The sequence below is a fragment of the Triticum urartu genome, chromosome 7 (assembly GCF_003073215.2).
Source record: "Triticum urartu cultivar G1812 chromosome 7, Tu2.1, whole genome shotgun sequence".
Classification (NCBI taxonomy): domain Eukaryota; kingdom Viridiplantae; phylum Streptophyta; class Magnoliopsida; order Poales; family Poaceae; genus Triticum; species Triticum urartu.
The window spans coordinates 602,861,707-602,876,115 of NC_053028.1; the positions used below are offsets into that span (position 1 = coordinate 602,861,707).

Below are 14,409 nucleotides of genomic sequence, written 5' to 3' on the forward strand. Positions count from 1 at the left end.
GCACCGTTTTCCAGCACCACGCTCCGCGCCGCTCGGCGTTATATACCTGCCGCTTGTTGTTAGCAGTGGTGCCAATATGCCGAAAATAAGAGTCGCCCAGGAAACTGGGGTCAAGACAGGTTGCTTCCTTGCACCAGTGCCAGCACGCATGGTGGGTGCTTAACTGGCTAGTGGGAGGGCAGAACCAAAACAGTCTCTAGAAAGATACTCGGAGCTTGCGATGTCTCGCTTGCTGAAACTTCCCCGAAACCCGTCCAGAACCCCCTGGGAGTTCTGGATCGGGTCTGTCTATGGCACATCTAGATTGGTGGTGGTGTTCCTGTAGCCAAAGCGATAGGTTGTTGTGATGCTACTGTCTATGCTAAATGGACAGAAATCCGCTTCCTTTCCTCCCCATGTGGCGATGTCGCATCTCAGATAGGGTATCGGATTCCACTTTGAGTGAGCAACGCTTTGCTCGAATCGAGTCGTTCTCTCTAGAGGTCTGGCTGTCAAGATACCTCAGTTTCATGAAAGGAACTTGAACAGAGTTCTTCTTTTACCCGATACTATGCTAGAAAACAAATTGTCTGTTCAGACCAGCAGATAAAAATGTGTCAGTGTCTCGAATCTTTTGATGGAGGCTCGATTATGAGAGGAGGGATCCAATTTTCTATTTGCAGTAGCAATTTTGTGTGTATATAATCACCACTTTCTGTAAACTCAGGATGTGATCTGTAGCCTGCACACGCACACAGCATATGTTTCATGTCACTGGGCTTGCCTTTTTCCTGTCTAGAACTCTAGATTCATGCAGTTATGGTGTACAGTATCCTTAAATTCATGAATCTTTGCCCCCCCCCCCACCACCACATAGCCTAGTTGCAGATAAAACTCATCAATTTTCTAAAAAAAAAATTTCCTACGAATGTGATGTGTTTAACTCGTGTGGAATCTGCTAGTTTGACAGAGGAATCCTTACCAATTCTGGTAAGATTTTGTTTATACATCTGAATAAAAAAATGCTTTGAACTAGTTACCACATCAAAAATTCAAAAGAGAGGAAGACATGAGTAATTTTATAAGTCCACCTCCACGCCAATCAGGGCCTTGTTCTAAAACAAATCTTCTGTCGCCATCTTCTGTTGCTTCGTATACGCTCAACACCCGCTAGCACTCTTTGGAAATACCTTTTTTATAAACGGGGGCAAAAGCTTTACCTCGTCGATTAATTAAGCAGAAGAGACTTGCCTAGTTAATTAACGAAAAACCACAGACTGAATCATTGGAAGTACTGATGATGTTGCTAGGTGTTAAACATCGCTGAGAAAAAAGCCAAAAGTCACCCAGGAAACTGGGGTCAAGGCAGGTTGCTTCCTTGCACCAGTATGAATGGTGGGTGCTTAGCTAGTGGGAAAACAGGCTCTGGAAAGATACTACCAAAAGCTTATGTCTCACTTGCTAAAACTTCCCCCTTGGTATTTGTTCTTCCTGTAGGGACCCCCCACTTTGAACTGCACCAAAGCGATAGGTTGCTGTGATGCTAAGGTTTATGCCAAATGGACAGAAATCTGCTTCCTTTCCTCTCCATGTGGCGATGTCGCATCTCAGATAGGGTATCGGATTCCACTTAGAACAAGCAATGCTTTGCTCGAATCGGTCTTTCTAGCGTTGTGGTTTTTGTGCTGTCAAGATTGCTCAGATTCTTGAAAGGATCAGCATAGGAACTTTGGTCAGAATTTATATTCGTTTATGTATTCTATAATACTATGCTAGAAAACAAAATTTCTGTTCAGATTGCAGATAAAAATGTGTCAGCATCTCGGATCTTTTGATGGAGACTCAATTATGAGAGTAGGTGTCAGAGTTTCTATTTGCAGTGGTAATATAAAAGGAAAGTTGTATCTAGGGAACTAGTCTGTGTGTATATATAATCACCACTTTCTGTAAAAAACTATATACCTGTTGGCTTAATCTACTCGTCTTGGAGGAACGGTATCTTGTCATCGTCACATATTTACACCCATTCCTTTTTGGTGCTCTGCCGTCCCATAAATTGTGGCAATTTTGGCAGGAAATGGATGGTGGCAATTGAATAGCCAATGGCTCACTTGTTTTACTTGCTTTGTTTGCAGTTGCTGGGGCCATAGCTCTCAAGGACTATTCTGAGGCCGGGTTCATCGTCTTCCTCTTCACCATAGCCGAATGGCTCGAGACCAGGGCCTGCGGCAAGGTATGTTGTCCACAAATTCCTTTCACCTAAGAGATCAGAGCTGTGAGGTCCTCTCATGACCCCACTTACCGGGAAAGGGAGCTTTTTTTCCGATGTGGCATGGTTAGGAGCACATATTCGTACTGATGCGGCATGGCAGGGTATGCTGATATTGATGTGCACTAGACCCACTGATGGACTTGTGAACATATTTTGGTCTGCCATTCTACGCGTAGTAGGTTGGAGTAGAGCCAGGCCCGTTTCGCTGATTGTATTGCCTTTTTAGCATACCTCAGCTGTCACTTATCAGCCAAGGGACTAATGAACTTTATATCTAGTGGACTCAGACATGCATATACACTCATATCTAGGTGTAAGACATGATTAGGGAAAGCCACGCCAATAATTTTGGAAAGATGAGGAGCTGAAGGCAACTACTAAAAGTAATGTCTTCTAAAAAAGAAGCAGTAATCATTAAATATGTCTACATGGGCAATAATTTTTCTTTTTGTGCTACTTTGTCCCTGAAAAATCTGATTACATACTCTTTGACATGCAGGCCACTGCTGGCATGTCGTCACTGATGAGCATGGCACCACAAAATGCTGTTCTGGCAGAGACTGGACAAGTGGTTGCTACCCAGGATGTGAAGATCAATACAGTAATAGCTGTGAAGGCAGGGGAAGTCGTGCCGATCGATGGTGTTGTTGTTGATGGACGGAGTGAGGTCGACGAGAGCACCCTCACCGGGGAGTCCTTCCCTGTGTCCAAGCAGGCAGACTCCCAGGTCTGGGCTGGCACACTCAACATAGATGGTAATACATACTACACTGTCACTGGAATCGACATTGCTGGGATGCCTAAAATTCACCTCTGGTCGCTGATCATGCACTGATTCTACATTGGTGATCTGTCAGGTTACATTGCTATGAGGACAACTGCTATGGCCGACAACTCTGCGGTGGCCAAAATGGCAAGGCTGGTCGAAGAAGCCCAAAACAGTCGATCCAGTACGCAGAGGCTGATCGACACTTGCGCCAAGTACTACACACCCAGTAAGCCAGATAGAAGAGACTATGCCTGTAGCGAAAATTCAGTCATTGACAGTTGTAGGATCGGATGGTTTTACTTACTGTGATCTTTGGTTGCACCTCGCAGCTGTTATTTTCATGTCTGCAGCAGTGGCAGTGATCCCTGTGTGTGTCAGAGCACGCAACCTAAGACACTGGTTTGAACTGGCCCTAGTTCTCCTGGTGAGTGCTTGTCCATGTGCTCTGGTGCTGTCGACACCTGTGGCAACCTTCTGCGCGCTACTGAGGGCCGCGAGGACCGGGCTCCTCATCAAAGGAGGGGATGTCCTTGAGTCCTTGGCCAGTATCAAAGTTGCTGCCTTTGACAAGACTGGTACAATCACTAGAGGCGAGTTCTCTGTCGAGGAGTTTCAGACAGTTGGTGAGCGTGTTTCGAAGCAACAACTTATTTACTGGTGAGTGTGGCGTCCATATCAGAATGCTCAAAATTCTTCAACGACATTATGTGCTTCGATCTTCTTGCAGTATTTTAATTCCATGACTGTTGCAGGGTTTCAAGCATCGAGAGCAGGTCGAGCCACCCAATGGCATCTGCTCTTGTTGGTTATGCTCAATCAAACTCTGTAGAGCCAAAATCAGAAAATGTTGCTGAGTTTCAAATCTATCCTGGTGAGGGGATTTACAGTGAAATTGATGGAGAGGGCGTATATGTTGGGAACAAAAGGATCTTGGCAAGGGCATCGTGTCAAACAGGTTGGTGAAATGTGAACTCAGCATTTACATATTCAATGTTGACAACATTCTTTTGCTATTTACAATTGGACTTACTGTTTAATAAGAGACAAACCTACCCATGCATGAAGTTACTGAAATGAGCATTGCTCAGTAGCATTAAGTTAGTCATTTTTACAGTATATTTTTCTTCATTCTTCTATTTTGTTTAATCGAAACACAATTTTCTGTTGAAATCTTGAGCTGTTAACTGATCATGTGCAACTTTTTTTGTTCTATAGTTCCGGACATAGTAGAACACATGAAAGGAGTTACCATCGGATACGTGGCCTGCAACAAGGAATTGATTGGGGTATTCAGCCTATCGGATTCATGCCGAACTGGGTCAGCCGAGGCCATCAAGGAGTTGAGATCATTGGGCATAAAGTCAGTGATGCTTACTGGCGATAGTACTGCCGCTGCCACACATGCGCAAAACCAGGTAATGATTTCTTCTTTTTCTTCTGGAGAATAGGTGGATCTTATTGTTTTGTATTTTCCTTTCTCTAGTGGATACAAATGCAACACCTTCTGATTTTGCTGTTTCTTTTCTTTTTGTGGCAGCTGGGGAACATACTAGCCGAGGTTCATGCTGAACTTCTGCCAGAAGATAAAGTGAGAATTGTTGATGAACTGAAGGCAAGAGATGGCCCTACACTGATGATTGGCGACGGCATGAATGATGCCCCAGCACTGGCTAAGGCTGATGTTGGAGTCTCCATGGGTGTGTCCGGTTCAGCCGTCGCAATGGAGACGAGTCACATTACTCTGATGTCGAATGACATCCGCAGGATCCCAAAGGCTATCAAGCTGGTCAGGAGGACACACCGGACCATCGTCGTGAACATTGTCTTCTCGGTGACTACGAAGCTTGCAATTGTTGCACTTGCGTTTGCCGGGCATCCGCTTATTTGGGCAGCAGTCCTTGCTGATGTTGGCACATGCTTGTTGGTGATCATGTACAGCATGCTGCTACTGAGGGAGAAAGGCAGTGGAAAGGTGGCGAAGAAATGCTGTGCTTCTTCTCACTCAAAAAAGCATGAGCATAGTACTTCCCACCACCACTGCTCCAATGGTCATCAGCATGAGCATGTATCTGCAGGCAAGCATTCTTGCCATGATCATCACCATGAGCATGATCACCACAAAGAGCCTAGCAACCTGCATTCCACAGACAAGCATGGCTGCCATGATCATCACCATGAGCATGATCACCATAAAGAGCCGAGCAACCTGCATTCCACAGACAAGCATGGCTGCCATGATCATGGCCATGGCCATAGCCACTGCAAAGAGCCGAGCAGCCAGATGGTGACAAGCAAGCATGTTTCCCATGGGCATGGCCATACCCACAGCATCTGCAACCCTCACCCCACTGCGAACAAGCATGATTGCCATGACCATGAACATAGCCACCACCAAGAACCCAACAGTTCACATTCTGCCGATGAGCATGATTGCCATGATCACAAGCACTGTGAAGAACCAATCAGCTTGCTTTGTGCCACTGAGCATGCTTGCCACGACCATGAGCAGAACCATGAGCATCATTGCTGTGATGAAGAGCAAACAGTGCATGTCGCAGATACGCATTCCTGCCACGACCATAAGCATGACGGCAGTGCGGCTGATCCAGTTCCAGAGCTGTCGATATCTATCGAGAGCGCATTGCCTGATCACCATGAGCAGGAAATCCAATGCATCAAAGAACACAAAGAGGAAGCGTGTGGACATCACCTGAAGGTCAAGGATCACGTCCCGGCTCCGACGGATTGCAGCAGGGGAAACTGTCACAGTACGGTGAGCAGCAAGGGATGTGAAAGCAAAGGCAAAGAAGTTTGTCCAAGCTGGCCGGTTGGTCGTACCGGAATAATCCGCAGGTGTTGCAGGACTAGGGCGCGCAGCTGCTGCAGCCACAGCATGTTGAAACTACCAGAGATTATAGTAGAGTAGAATGGAAAGTATAGATGTTATGTTGGTAAGATGACCGAAGCGAGTAACTATCTAGAAAGAAACAGCGACTGCTGAAGCCGCCTGGTCGGCATATATAGCTAGATTCCCATGGCTGATGATAGATATTTGATCTGGTTTTGCTTTGCTTAGCTGCTGAAGAAATGGTGTAGAAGTCTTGATTTTCATGAAGCAGGTGTCATTCTGAAATGATATGCTGCTCTGGTTTTCTCCTTGTTGATTTTGCACCTTCTCGAAGAATTTGAGAAGGTGCAAAGAGAGAGGTTTGTTCATAGTATCAGTGTGCTTCAGCAATAATTGGAAGAAGCTGGTGTAGAGATCAGTTTATAACTTCTTATCAGGTTTCCTTATCAGAGTACCGAGTTGTAATCATACTTGACTTTTGTTGAGGGAAAACTTCAACTAAGTTGGCTTATTATGAAACGTTTCGGAATGTCGCATAGAACCATTGTTGGTCAAGCTATGAAATGGTGTATCCCTTTAATGCAGTGTCAGTGTTTTGCATTACAGTAAGGCAGTAATCTTTTAAGGATGTATACTGCAGTTGTGCAGTTGTGGCAAGAACTTATGGAAACATGTAAACATAAGTTCAAATCCCTTCTTAAATTTATGGATGTAGATTTTGCTGCTAGGAAAGTTTCTTTGAAAAATGGTGACATGATGAGGTTGTGGCTATACCTCTGAAAAATTCATGTGCACTTTGACATTTGTCAAAAACAAAAATGTACCATTAGAGGTTGCATGAATTGCAGCCCAAACATCCCTTTCAGGCGTCACCTAAAGCTGAACTTGTCTAAAAAAAAGCCCTTGGAGCTGAACTGCTGGAACAGTGGAATGGCACTGTTTATTTGACATTCAGGAATTTTCCTGATGACTATTGGAACAATGGAATGGCATTGCTGATCATCTGGCTTCCATGAATTTTCCTGATGACCAGTGGAATAATGGTATTTTCCTGGTGACTACTGGAATAATGGTATGGCATTGATTGCTGATCATTTGACTTCCAGGAATTTTCCTGATGACTATTGGAATAATTGAATGTCATTGATTTTTTATCATTCTACTTCCAGGAATTTTCCTGATGAACCTGACACTGTTCACTAGTACTGTCTAAGTCCAAGTATCAGTAGCATTTTTTCTTGTTCTTTTTCTCCTTCTATGTACACATGTTGCAGGATCTCATTATAGATGGATCTGGCGTGCGAAAATGCCTCTCAAGACCCGATGCTTACTAGAGAGAATATGCATAAGCCGAATTGGACTGGCAATACTCTATGATCCTTGAACAAACTGAAACTGCTAGACATCTCTTTTTTTACCTGCCTCGTTGTTAGGGGGTTTGGGGTTGAGAGGGCACCATCTGAACCCATGGGCATATGCACCCACTTTTCATAAAATGCATTTTAAGCGCGTTTTAAAATGTCAAAAAATCAAAAGAAAATATCACGCATACATGTTCACAAATGTGTGTACGCGGCACAAAGTTTTATGAAAAATGTCTTTGTTTTGCCTCCGCAAAAAAGACAAATTTCAGTGCTTCTAAATAGTGTTTCACGACATAATTTTTTGTCTTTTTGCACAGGCCACAAAAAAAGTTATTTTTCTGTGAAACTTTATGCACGCACATAGAACATGGAGACGTACCCGTGCAATTTTTTTCCAGATTCTTTTAGAATTTAGAAATGTGTTTTTCAAAGTGGGTTCATATGTACCCGGGTTCATCCATGCACTTCTCATCTGGGGTTCTGTTGAAGCTGTTCTGATCTTCTGGATACCAGCTGCTGCCCTTCCCCTCTTTGGCAAGCCTTTTCTTGGTTTTATGTTTTTCTTCGTGGTGGGGATATGTTGTTCATGGTGGATAATGCTGCTATCTGCAAGGCTCTGTCAAATGTGACAAATAGGGTCGCCTTTGATCACCATGTTGTTTGACTCCCTGCTACAAATCGCTTCAACACTGACGGCTCGAGGAGACCTGTCAGTGGTAGCGTTCACCACTGACGGGCCGGCCATGATCAGTTAGTGACAAGTCTGGGAGGGCTATTCTAGTAAGTAAACACTGACGAGCCACTAGCCGACCAGCCAGTGACGAGTCGTTTGTCCACTCCCTGGTGACCCATCATCACTAACCGGTCGCTTCGGCTTCCCGTCAGTGGTGATATGTCAGCACTGACCAGCCATTTACATGAGATACAGAATATCATATTATAGGTAGAGATACAGCTACATGGAATAGTAATTACAGGAAAATTGCATCTATACAGTACTTATCATGGCAAGCTAGGAGGGGAAAGGGATGGCTTGGTCACTTTGAGCTCCCCGCAACCGCTGATATACACGGTTTTCTGTGGGCGATCCCACATGGCTCTAGCAGATTGAGCTCTTTCATCGCCAATCAGCTGTGCAAAATCATTGAAGAATTGGATCCTTTCACCTGGTTTGTAGGTAGGGATGGTTGCAATGCTGGTGATAACGTCCATTCCTACATGATCAATGGAACAAACATCAGAACAAAGGGTAAATAAACTTGGTTGCTTCCATCTTTTTATTAGTAAATAACGAGAAGGACCCGGCAGTTCATAAAAGAGCACGAGGGTGCTCTACAATATGCTGGGGCATTTCAGAAGTTCTGCAAAATTGCAAAGAATGCATGTCCAGTAAAGGAAAAGATTGATAATTGCACATGATAGGTAACATACACCAACCAACTTAATTGTCAGTTATTTTTAAGAAAACAAATATGTGCCTTCGCGGTGAATATGGCATGTAAGCATACAATACACTAGCAAATAAGAGACATGGACCGTCTCCGGAACAGTCTCTTCAGCACTTCAGAAGTTATAATTAACTACAGAAATAAAAAGATCTGAGAAAATGTAACATATGTGCATTAGAGAAAATGTGCATTAGAGAAAATGTAACATATGTGCATTAGAGAAAATGTAACATATGTACACTATTCGTCAGGTACGTGTAACATATGTGCATTAGAGAAAATGTAACCTCTAAATTTTGATAAGAAGTTGAACGGTGAAGAAAAGATTCAAGCAAGCAGACAACATTGCACTTGCGTAACTGCGGCGGACATGGGAGTTGGCGGGCATGAGGTTTGAAGATGGGAGGCAGTAAGTTTAAGAATACTATTGAACTAGATATGTCTTCAAAATTGTTTGAATAAAAAGAGATGTCTTCATTTAGCCAACAAAAACCAAATTGTTTTTGGGTGATGTAATCCGTTATGTTATTTTTTTTCCGAGAAAATGCAAAAGCTTTGCGTCTCGATGTATTGATAGAAAGAAGAGTTTGTACAAGTCCAAAGATGAGAGACACCCAAAACTACAACACGATACCGCTAAACGTTAGGCACCGCCCTGCTGGTACCAACGCTGCAAGACCCCTCGCGCCCGCCCTTGCCTAGCTTCCGACTTGATAGTGTCAAGGAGACCAGCTAAACTGAGCCTAGCGTTGTCGAAGATGATCGCGTTACGATGCTTCCAGATAGACTGGATTAGAAGGATCCGTTATCTGAAAATTTGAATACCATGCTACCAACATGACGACGGAGGACGTGCCCTCTCTAACAGCAGTCTGGACGGAATGGCATGTTAGTTGCCCCAGTCCACAAAATAGTGCCTGCAGCGAGGGACACCTCATGCCACATCGTGAGCCAGAAGGGGCAACTCGTGAGGTGACCCATCGTCTCGTCCGACTGGTCACAGAGCACGCCAGCTAGGTGCATGCTGCAGGCCACGTCTCTACAGTCTCTCAGCGGTCGTGACAGCCGAGCCACACGAATTAGCGCGGGGGGAGGGAAGACTTCCAGTTCAACTTTCAAGAGCTCGAACCGACCGACACATGAAAGAGGGCGTCATACCAGGTCCTGGATGTGTACTGACTGCTCGGTGTCCACCACCATTGGAGGACATCTGGTGAGGTGGAAAGCACCACCCCGTGGACTATTCACCTAACCTGGATATACTGCCAGAGGGATGGCTGACATCCAATGACGGTCGGTCAAGGCCTCCCTAACTGTGCCCTTTTTTTCCTAGTGCGCCCTGAGACCAGGAGAAAGAGCTCAGGCGCAAACTCTGAGATAGTGCGCCCATCCAACAAGCAATCCTCCATAATAAGGTAGATGCTCCGTCGCCAACCACTATGTTGGTGGATGCGGCGAACACCTCCCGTTCATCACGGGAGAAGTCCGATATATCTAAGCCTCCTGAGCGGAGTGGCCTGCAACCAAGGGCTGGAGCAGCTCATTCGACAACCTGCTTAGCGCGAGAGGGGTCCCGAGCTATCTGATCAGAAAGGGAGCTAGCTGACACTCCATGACCGATGCTGCCTCCAGGGCCTCCTCGTCCGAACATCCAAATGGGACACCGAGCACTTGCCGAAATTGGTGTGAAGCCCCGATACATGCCCGAAGATCGCAAGTATGCTGCGAACAATGAGCAACTCTGCTCTATCCGGGTGGTAGAAGATGACAGCCCTTCTTCTCAAAGTGAGACACTCACAGCCAAATTCCGGGGTACTAGGAGGCGGAGCAACCCAAGCTCAGCCTTGGCCAACAACTTGTTTAGTGTATCTATCACCAACACAAACACCATATGGGAGAGTGAATCAACCTGTTGCAGGCCCTTGCGATGCCAGACCGGCAGATAACACCGATGGGGCATGCTCAAGCTAGATAACAAAACTAACTATTAAATCACAGGATAAGCTAACATGTATGCAGCAAAGATGAGGATGTTATGGCTTGCTGTTGGGAAGAACTAAGGTAGACATTGATTCATTGATTAATGGCATGGATGCTTTTCTGAATAATCTATGACCTGTACAGATGGGATGTAAACAAAGCTTGTAACAGTATATCACCGGAAGGTTCATGTTTAGAAATCCTACTCTAGCAAGGCTGCATTTTGCTCTTAGTCTTAACAATCCTATCATTAGTCGATCAGTCATTAGTCAAATTCCACATAACATAGCTGGTTCATGAAGTGCATGTTATTGAAAAATTGAAGGGACGATATCAAATTCTTGCAAGACATTCAACACGAGATCTGTGATAACCATCTAATACAAGTAATTCTGACAGAAGTACTCACCTTCTAATACAGTTCCAAAAACAATGTTCTGATCATCAAGCTCTGGACAGGGCCCTGGCCCTGTGGTCACCAGGAATTCAACATTGTGATAATCAGGACTGAGTTTGATGCTATCGTCGTCGTCATTCTGCTCAAGACACAAGGATAGGGTGCCAGGCCTTGCATGTCTTAGTTGATACGCTTTAGGATCAACAGTCTCAACATTTCTCACAAGCTTTGAGGGAGGTTGGACCACGCCCTTATCACGCCGAGAACCTTGTCGGCCAGCAGCAAAGAACTGACCTTGAAGCACCTTGTGGACAAGTGTGCCTCGATATGCAGAAGTAGTGCAGGTAGTTTTGAAGTTGGCAGTAGTGATCGGGAGTAGCCGACCATAGAGACCAAAGACTACACGTCCGAGGGGCTCGGAATCAGGGCATGAAGCAAGTTCAGCTCCTAACGTGCGGTCATTGCTAAAGAAGCTTGGGCAGATGCTAAAGTCCATGAATATGCGGTCGGTGATGGTGGTGTCAATTGTGGAGGAGGATGGAGCGTTTGCATTGTCTATGGCAAAGGAGGAGGACGCAGAGAAGAGAAGAGAGGAGGCAGGGAGTAAGGCGAGAGACCGCCTAGGAATTTTTGGGGAGTGGTTGTATTTATGGGTACTGTCATGGTTTGGTTTTGAGGTAGCAAAACAGGAAGACTGGCTGCTAGGGTGGTGGTGGAGGCTGCTAAGAGAAACATGGTCAGCCATGGAGGAAGTAGCTTTTGTGCTTGATGAAGGCATCGTTTCGTTGTTAAGTGAATGCTTCAATATGGTGCTAATATCATTTCCTGCAATAACAACAGAAGATGAATGAGGCATAAACTTTGCTTAAGTAATATGCTTGCTCTCTTGACAACAAGCATAGCACTGTCAGGTATAACTAAAAGCTCAGGCATTCATAATATAAGAACTCTAGGTTATCTCTCTAATTTTTCACATGGAGCTCACCCAGGATGGAGCATATGACATGGGTGTACAGATCTCTCTCTCTCTATTCTAAAAGTGACTCCTACTGCAGCAACCTAATTAAGCCACGTCACCCCTAGAATTACAGTCAGTAAATTAATTAATATTTCCTATTTACTGCACCCATGCATTGTATGTGGTGCAAACAATGAATGTAAGGACTGTTGCTAAACAATTGGAAGGTTGGTGCCTGAAAGGCTATATTTGAATAGAAACATTCTGTCCTTTGAAAACAACATTTCATTCATATATAAAATTAAAAAGCTTCATGCATATATATAGAAGTAGAAGATGTGTCATGCATATAAAGACCGGCGTGTACTGTGTTTGGCACAGATCTGTGCAGTAAATCATACTCGATGGACAATTTAGGTATGGAGGCACATGTATCAAATGGACTAGTTCAATGTTTAAATGAAATATATACTGAACGGTTCTGGAAGGTTCTCGTCTGCATCTTGTCTTACATAGCATATAATGCTCCCGATATCACACCAACATCAAGATATGTCAACGTTACTCCTGAATAACATCAAAATCAGCCCCGAGAATTTAATTCTCTTTTGGTAACCTGGAGGAGTTGCTTGAGACTGGTACTCAACTGCTCATTGAAAATTATGTTTCGAAGTGTTAGAAGAAAGGTGTGTGCACCATTGGAAAAATACAGTAAAACCTCTTTTCAGAAACAAACCATCTTTGAACTATTACAGACATGCATGCTAAAGAGAAAACATGAGGAAAGAAATTACTAAGACTATTCATAAACATATTTGGTTACTTAATTGTGAATACGCCCACAGCAACGTGTGGGCATGGCCCTAGACCCTAGTGTACAGCTATTATAATAGGCAAGAAACAGCAATCAAGTAGTTACAATACACATGTATGCAGTATGCTGGCAATTGCATCAAAGTTTGTTAAATATATGGATTTCACATTACAGCCTGCTACCCTACTCTCCCTCCAAAAACCCAGTAGGCAATCACCACATTCTTAATAAGTCCATATATCCAACAAGCTGACGGGCAGCAATTCAACAAAAGAACTGCCCATCTGCCTGGGCCATCGGCAACTCCAAACCGCAAAAGTGGCGATTGGCATCTGTGACCTCATACTGCTCAAGCAGGATGAGGGTGCAAGCTGGATGCAGGCGGTCACCACAGCCAGTCGTCAACCAGCAAGTGGGGAGAGCCTTCCCTTGGCTCGTCTCTTTGTTGTCTTGCTTCGATATTATACATTACTACTAACTGTGAATTGTCACATTTCTATTGTACTACTACTCTTGGTCCCTAGACCCATGAATGAGCTGTGTGTTTCTGACAAAGACTCAAAAATATGAAGAGGAAATCTGACAGTTTTACTATAAATTGAACCAGAATCATTGGCCATCTAGCAAGCATTCCCTGGCGTCCATGGCACGCAGCTGACTTAGTGTGATAGTTTCATACTTTCAGTCCAACCAGCAATACGGAAAGCAAGGGATCAGCTCGTTGCCTTTTACAGCACCCAAAGAAATGGAAACAGAACGGCGTAGCCACGGCGCACGGACCTCACCTTCCAGATCACCGCCGGCGGCGGCGGCGGCGGACGGTGAAGGCACACCCCTGCGGCAGCACTTGGCCCTGCGGATGCGGTAGGCGGAGGTAGAGGTCAGGCACGAGGAGGGGACGGGGCGGCGGTGGGAGCTAGGGTCGTGGTCTCGGCGGTGGAGAGCGAGGCCTAGGGACGTGGCGGTGGCGGTGGCGGCCATGGTGGCGGTTGGAGCAGCTGTGGCCTGTGGCCGGCGCTGGCCGGAAAGGATAAGGGTATGCTCGAAATTTTATTCGGGGAAAAAAATTCTATTGAGCGAGCGTCAGTTCGCGAGACGTCTTCCGGCCCGACGCTTTCCCTGGTCGTTCTATCGGTCGAGTTAAATCCGTTAAACCGTCACAATACATGCACCGTTAACAAAAAAAAACCACCATAACACGTTTGTGTAATTTTACACCAAATGCAACGCATGACAATGAAAGGAGACACTGACAGTTTTTTGAACCACTTTTTTTGACGTGGCAACCCGCCCACATGGCGAAAGAGAAGATGGCACGGGGCAAACACCGTTACTTGTTCGGTCGAAGGCGTCCTTTTGGGTTGATCGAAACCAAATCGGCTAAAGCCAGCCCACTCATTCTTCTTGTGGTTGTCCCCTCTCGCTCGCGCTCCTTTGGTGCTGCTCCCACGACTGCCACCGCCGCCAACCATCGGAGCTATGGCGTCTTGAAACGACGGCGAGAGCGATCAAGACTCCATGCAATAGTTGGATTCAAATGTAAGCATCCTCTCCCCTCTATCTCTTAGGGTATGATTAGA

General features: G+C 45.1%; 2 protein-coding genes across 3 annotated transcripts; one reads left to right on the forward strand and one right to left on the reverse strand.

The window, feature by feature from the left end:
- Positions 1–2,075: 2,075 nt before the first annotated feature.
- Positions 2,076–6,409, forward strand: LOC125520131 (cadmium/zinc-transporting ATPase HMA2-like). Its single transcript, XM_048684959.1, has 7 exons — positions 2,076–2,212; positions 2,751–3,006; positions 3,109–3,246; positions 3,350–3,677; positions 3,773–3,975; positions 4,236–4,435; positions 4,558–6,409. Exons 2-7 carry the CDS (start codon positions 2,763–2,765, stop codon positions 5,944–5,946), a joined length of 2,502 nt encoding a protein of 833 aa, XP_048540916.1. The 5' UTR covers positions 2,076–2,212; positions 2,751–2,762; the 3' UTR covers positions 5,947–6,409.
- Positions 6,410–8,144: 1,735 nt separating this feature from the next.
- On the reverse strand, positions 8,145–13,917 carry LOC125520130 (peptidyl-prolyl cis-trans isomerase CYP28, chloroplastic-like). 2 transcript variants are annotated; one of them, XM_048684958.1, is made up of 4 exons: positions 13,615–13,844; positions 12,528–12,661; positions 11,070–11,882; positions 8,145–8,446 (listed from the first exon to the last, which is right to left on the reverse strand). In XM_048684958.1, exons 3-4 carry the CDS (start codon positions 11,833–11,835, stop codon positions 8,235–8,237), a joined length of 978 nt encoding a protein of 325 aa, XP_048540915.1. In that variant the 5' UTR covers positions 11,836–11,882; positions 12,528–12,661; positions 13,615–13,844; the 3' UTR covers positions 8,145–8,234. The 2 variants fall into 2 exon arrangements, with proteins under 2 accessions (XP_048540915.1, XP_048540914.1); XM_048684957.1 differs by lacking the exon at positions 12,528–12,661 and having other exon boundaries at positions 13,615–13,917.
- Between the last annotated feature and the right edge of the window lie 492 nt (positions 13,918–14,409).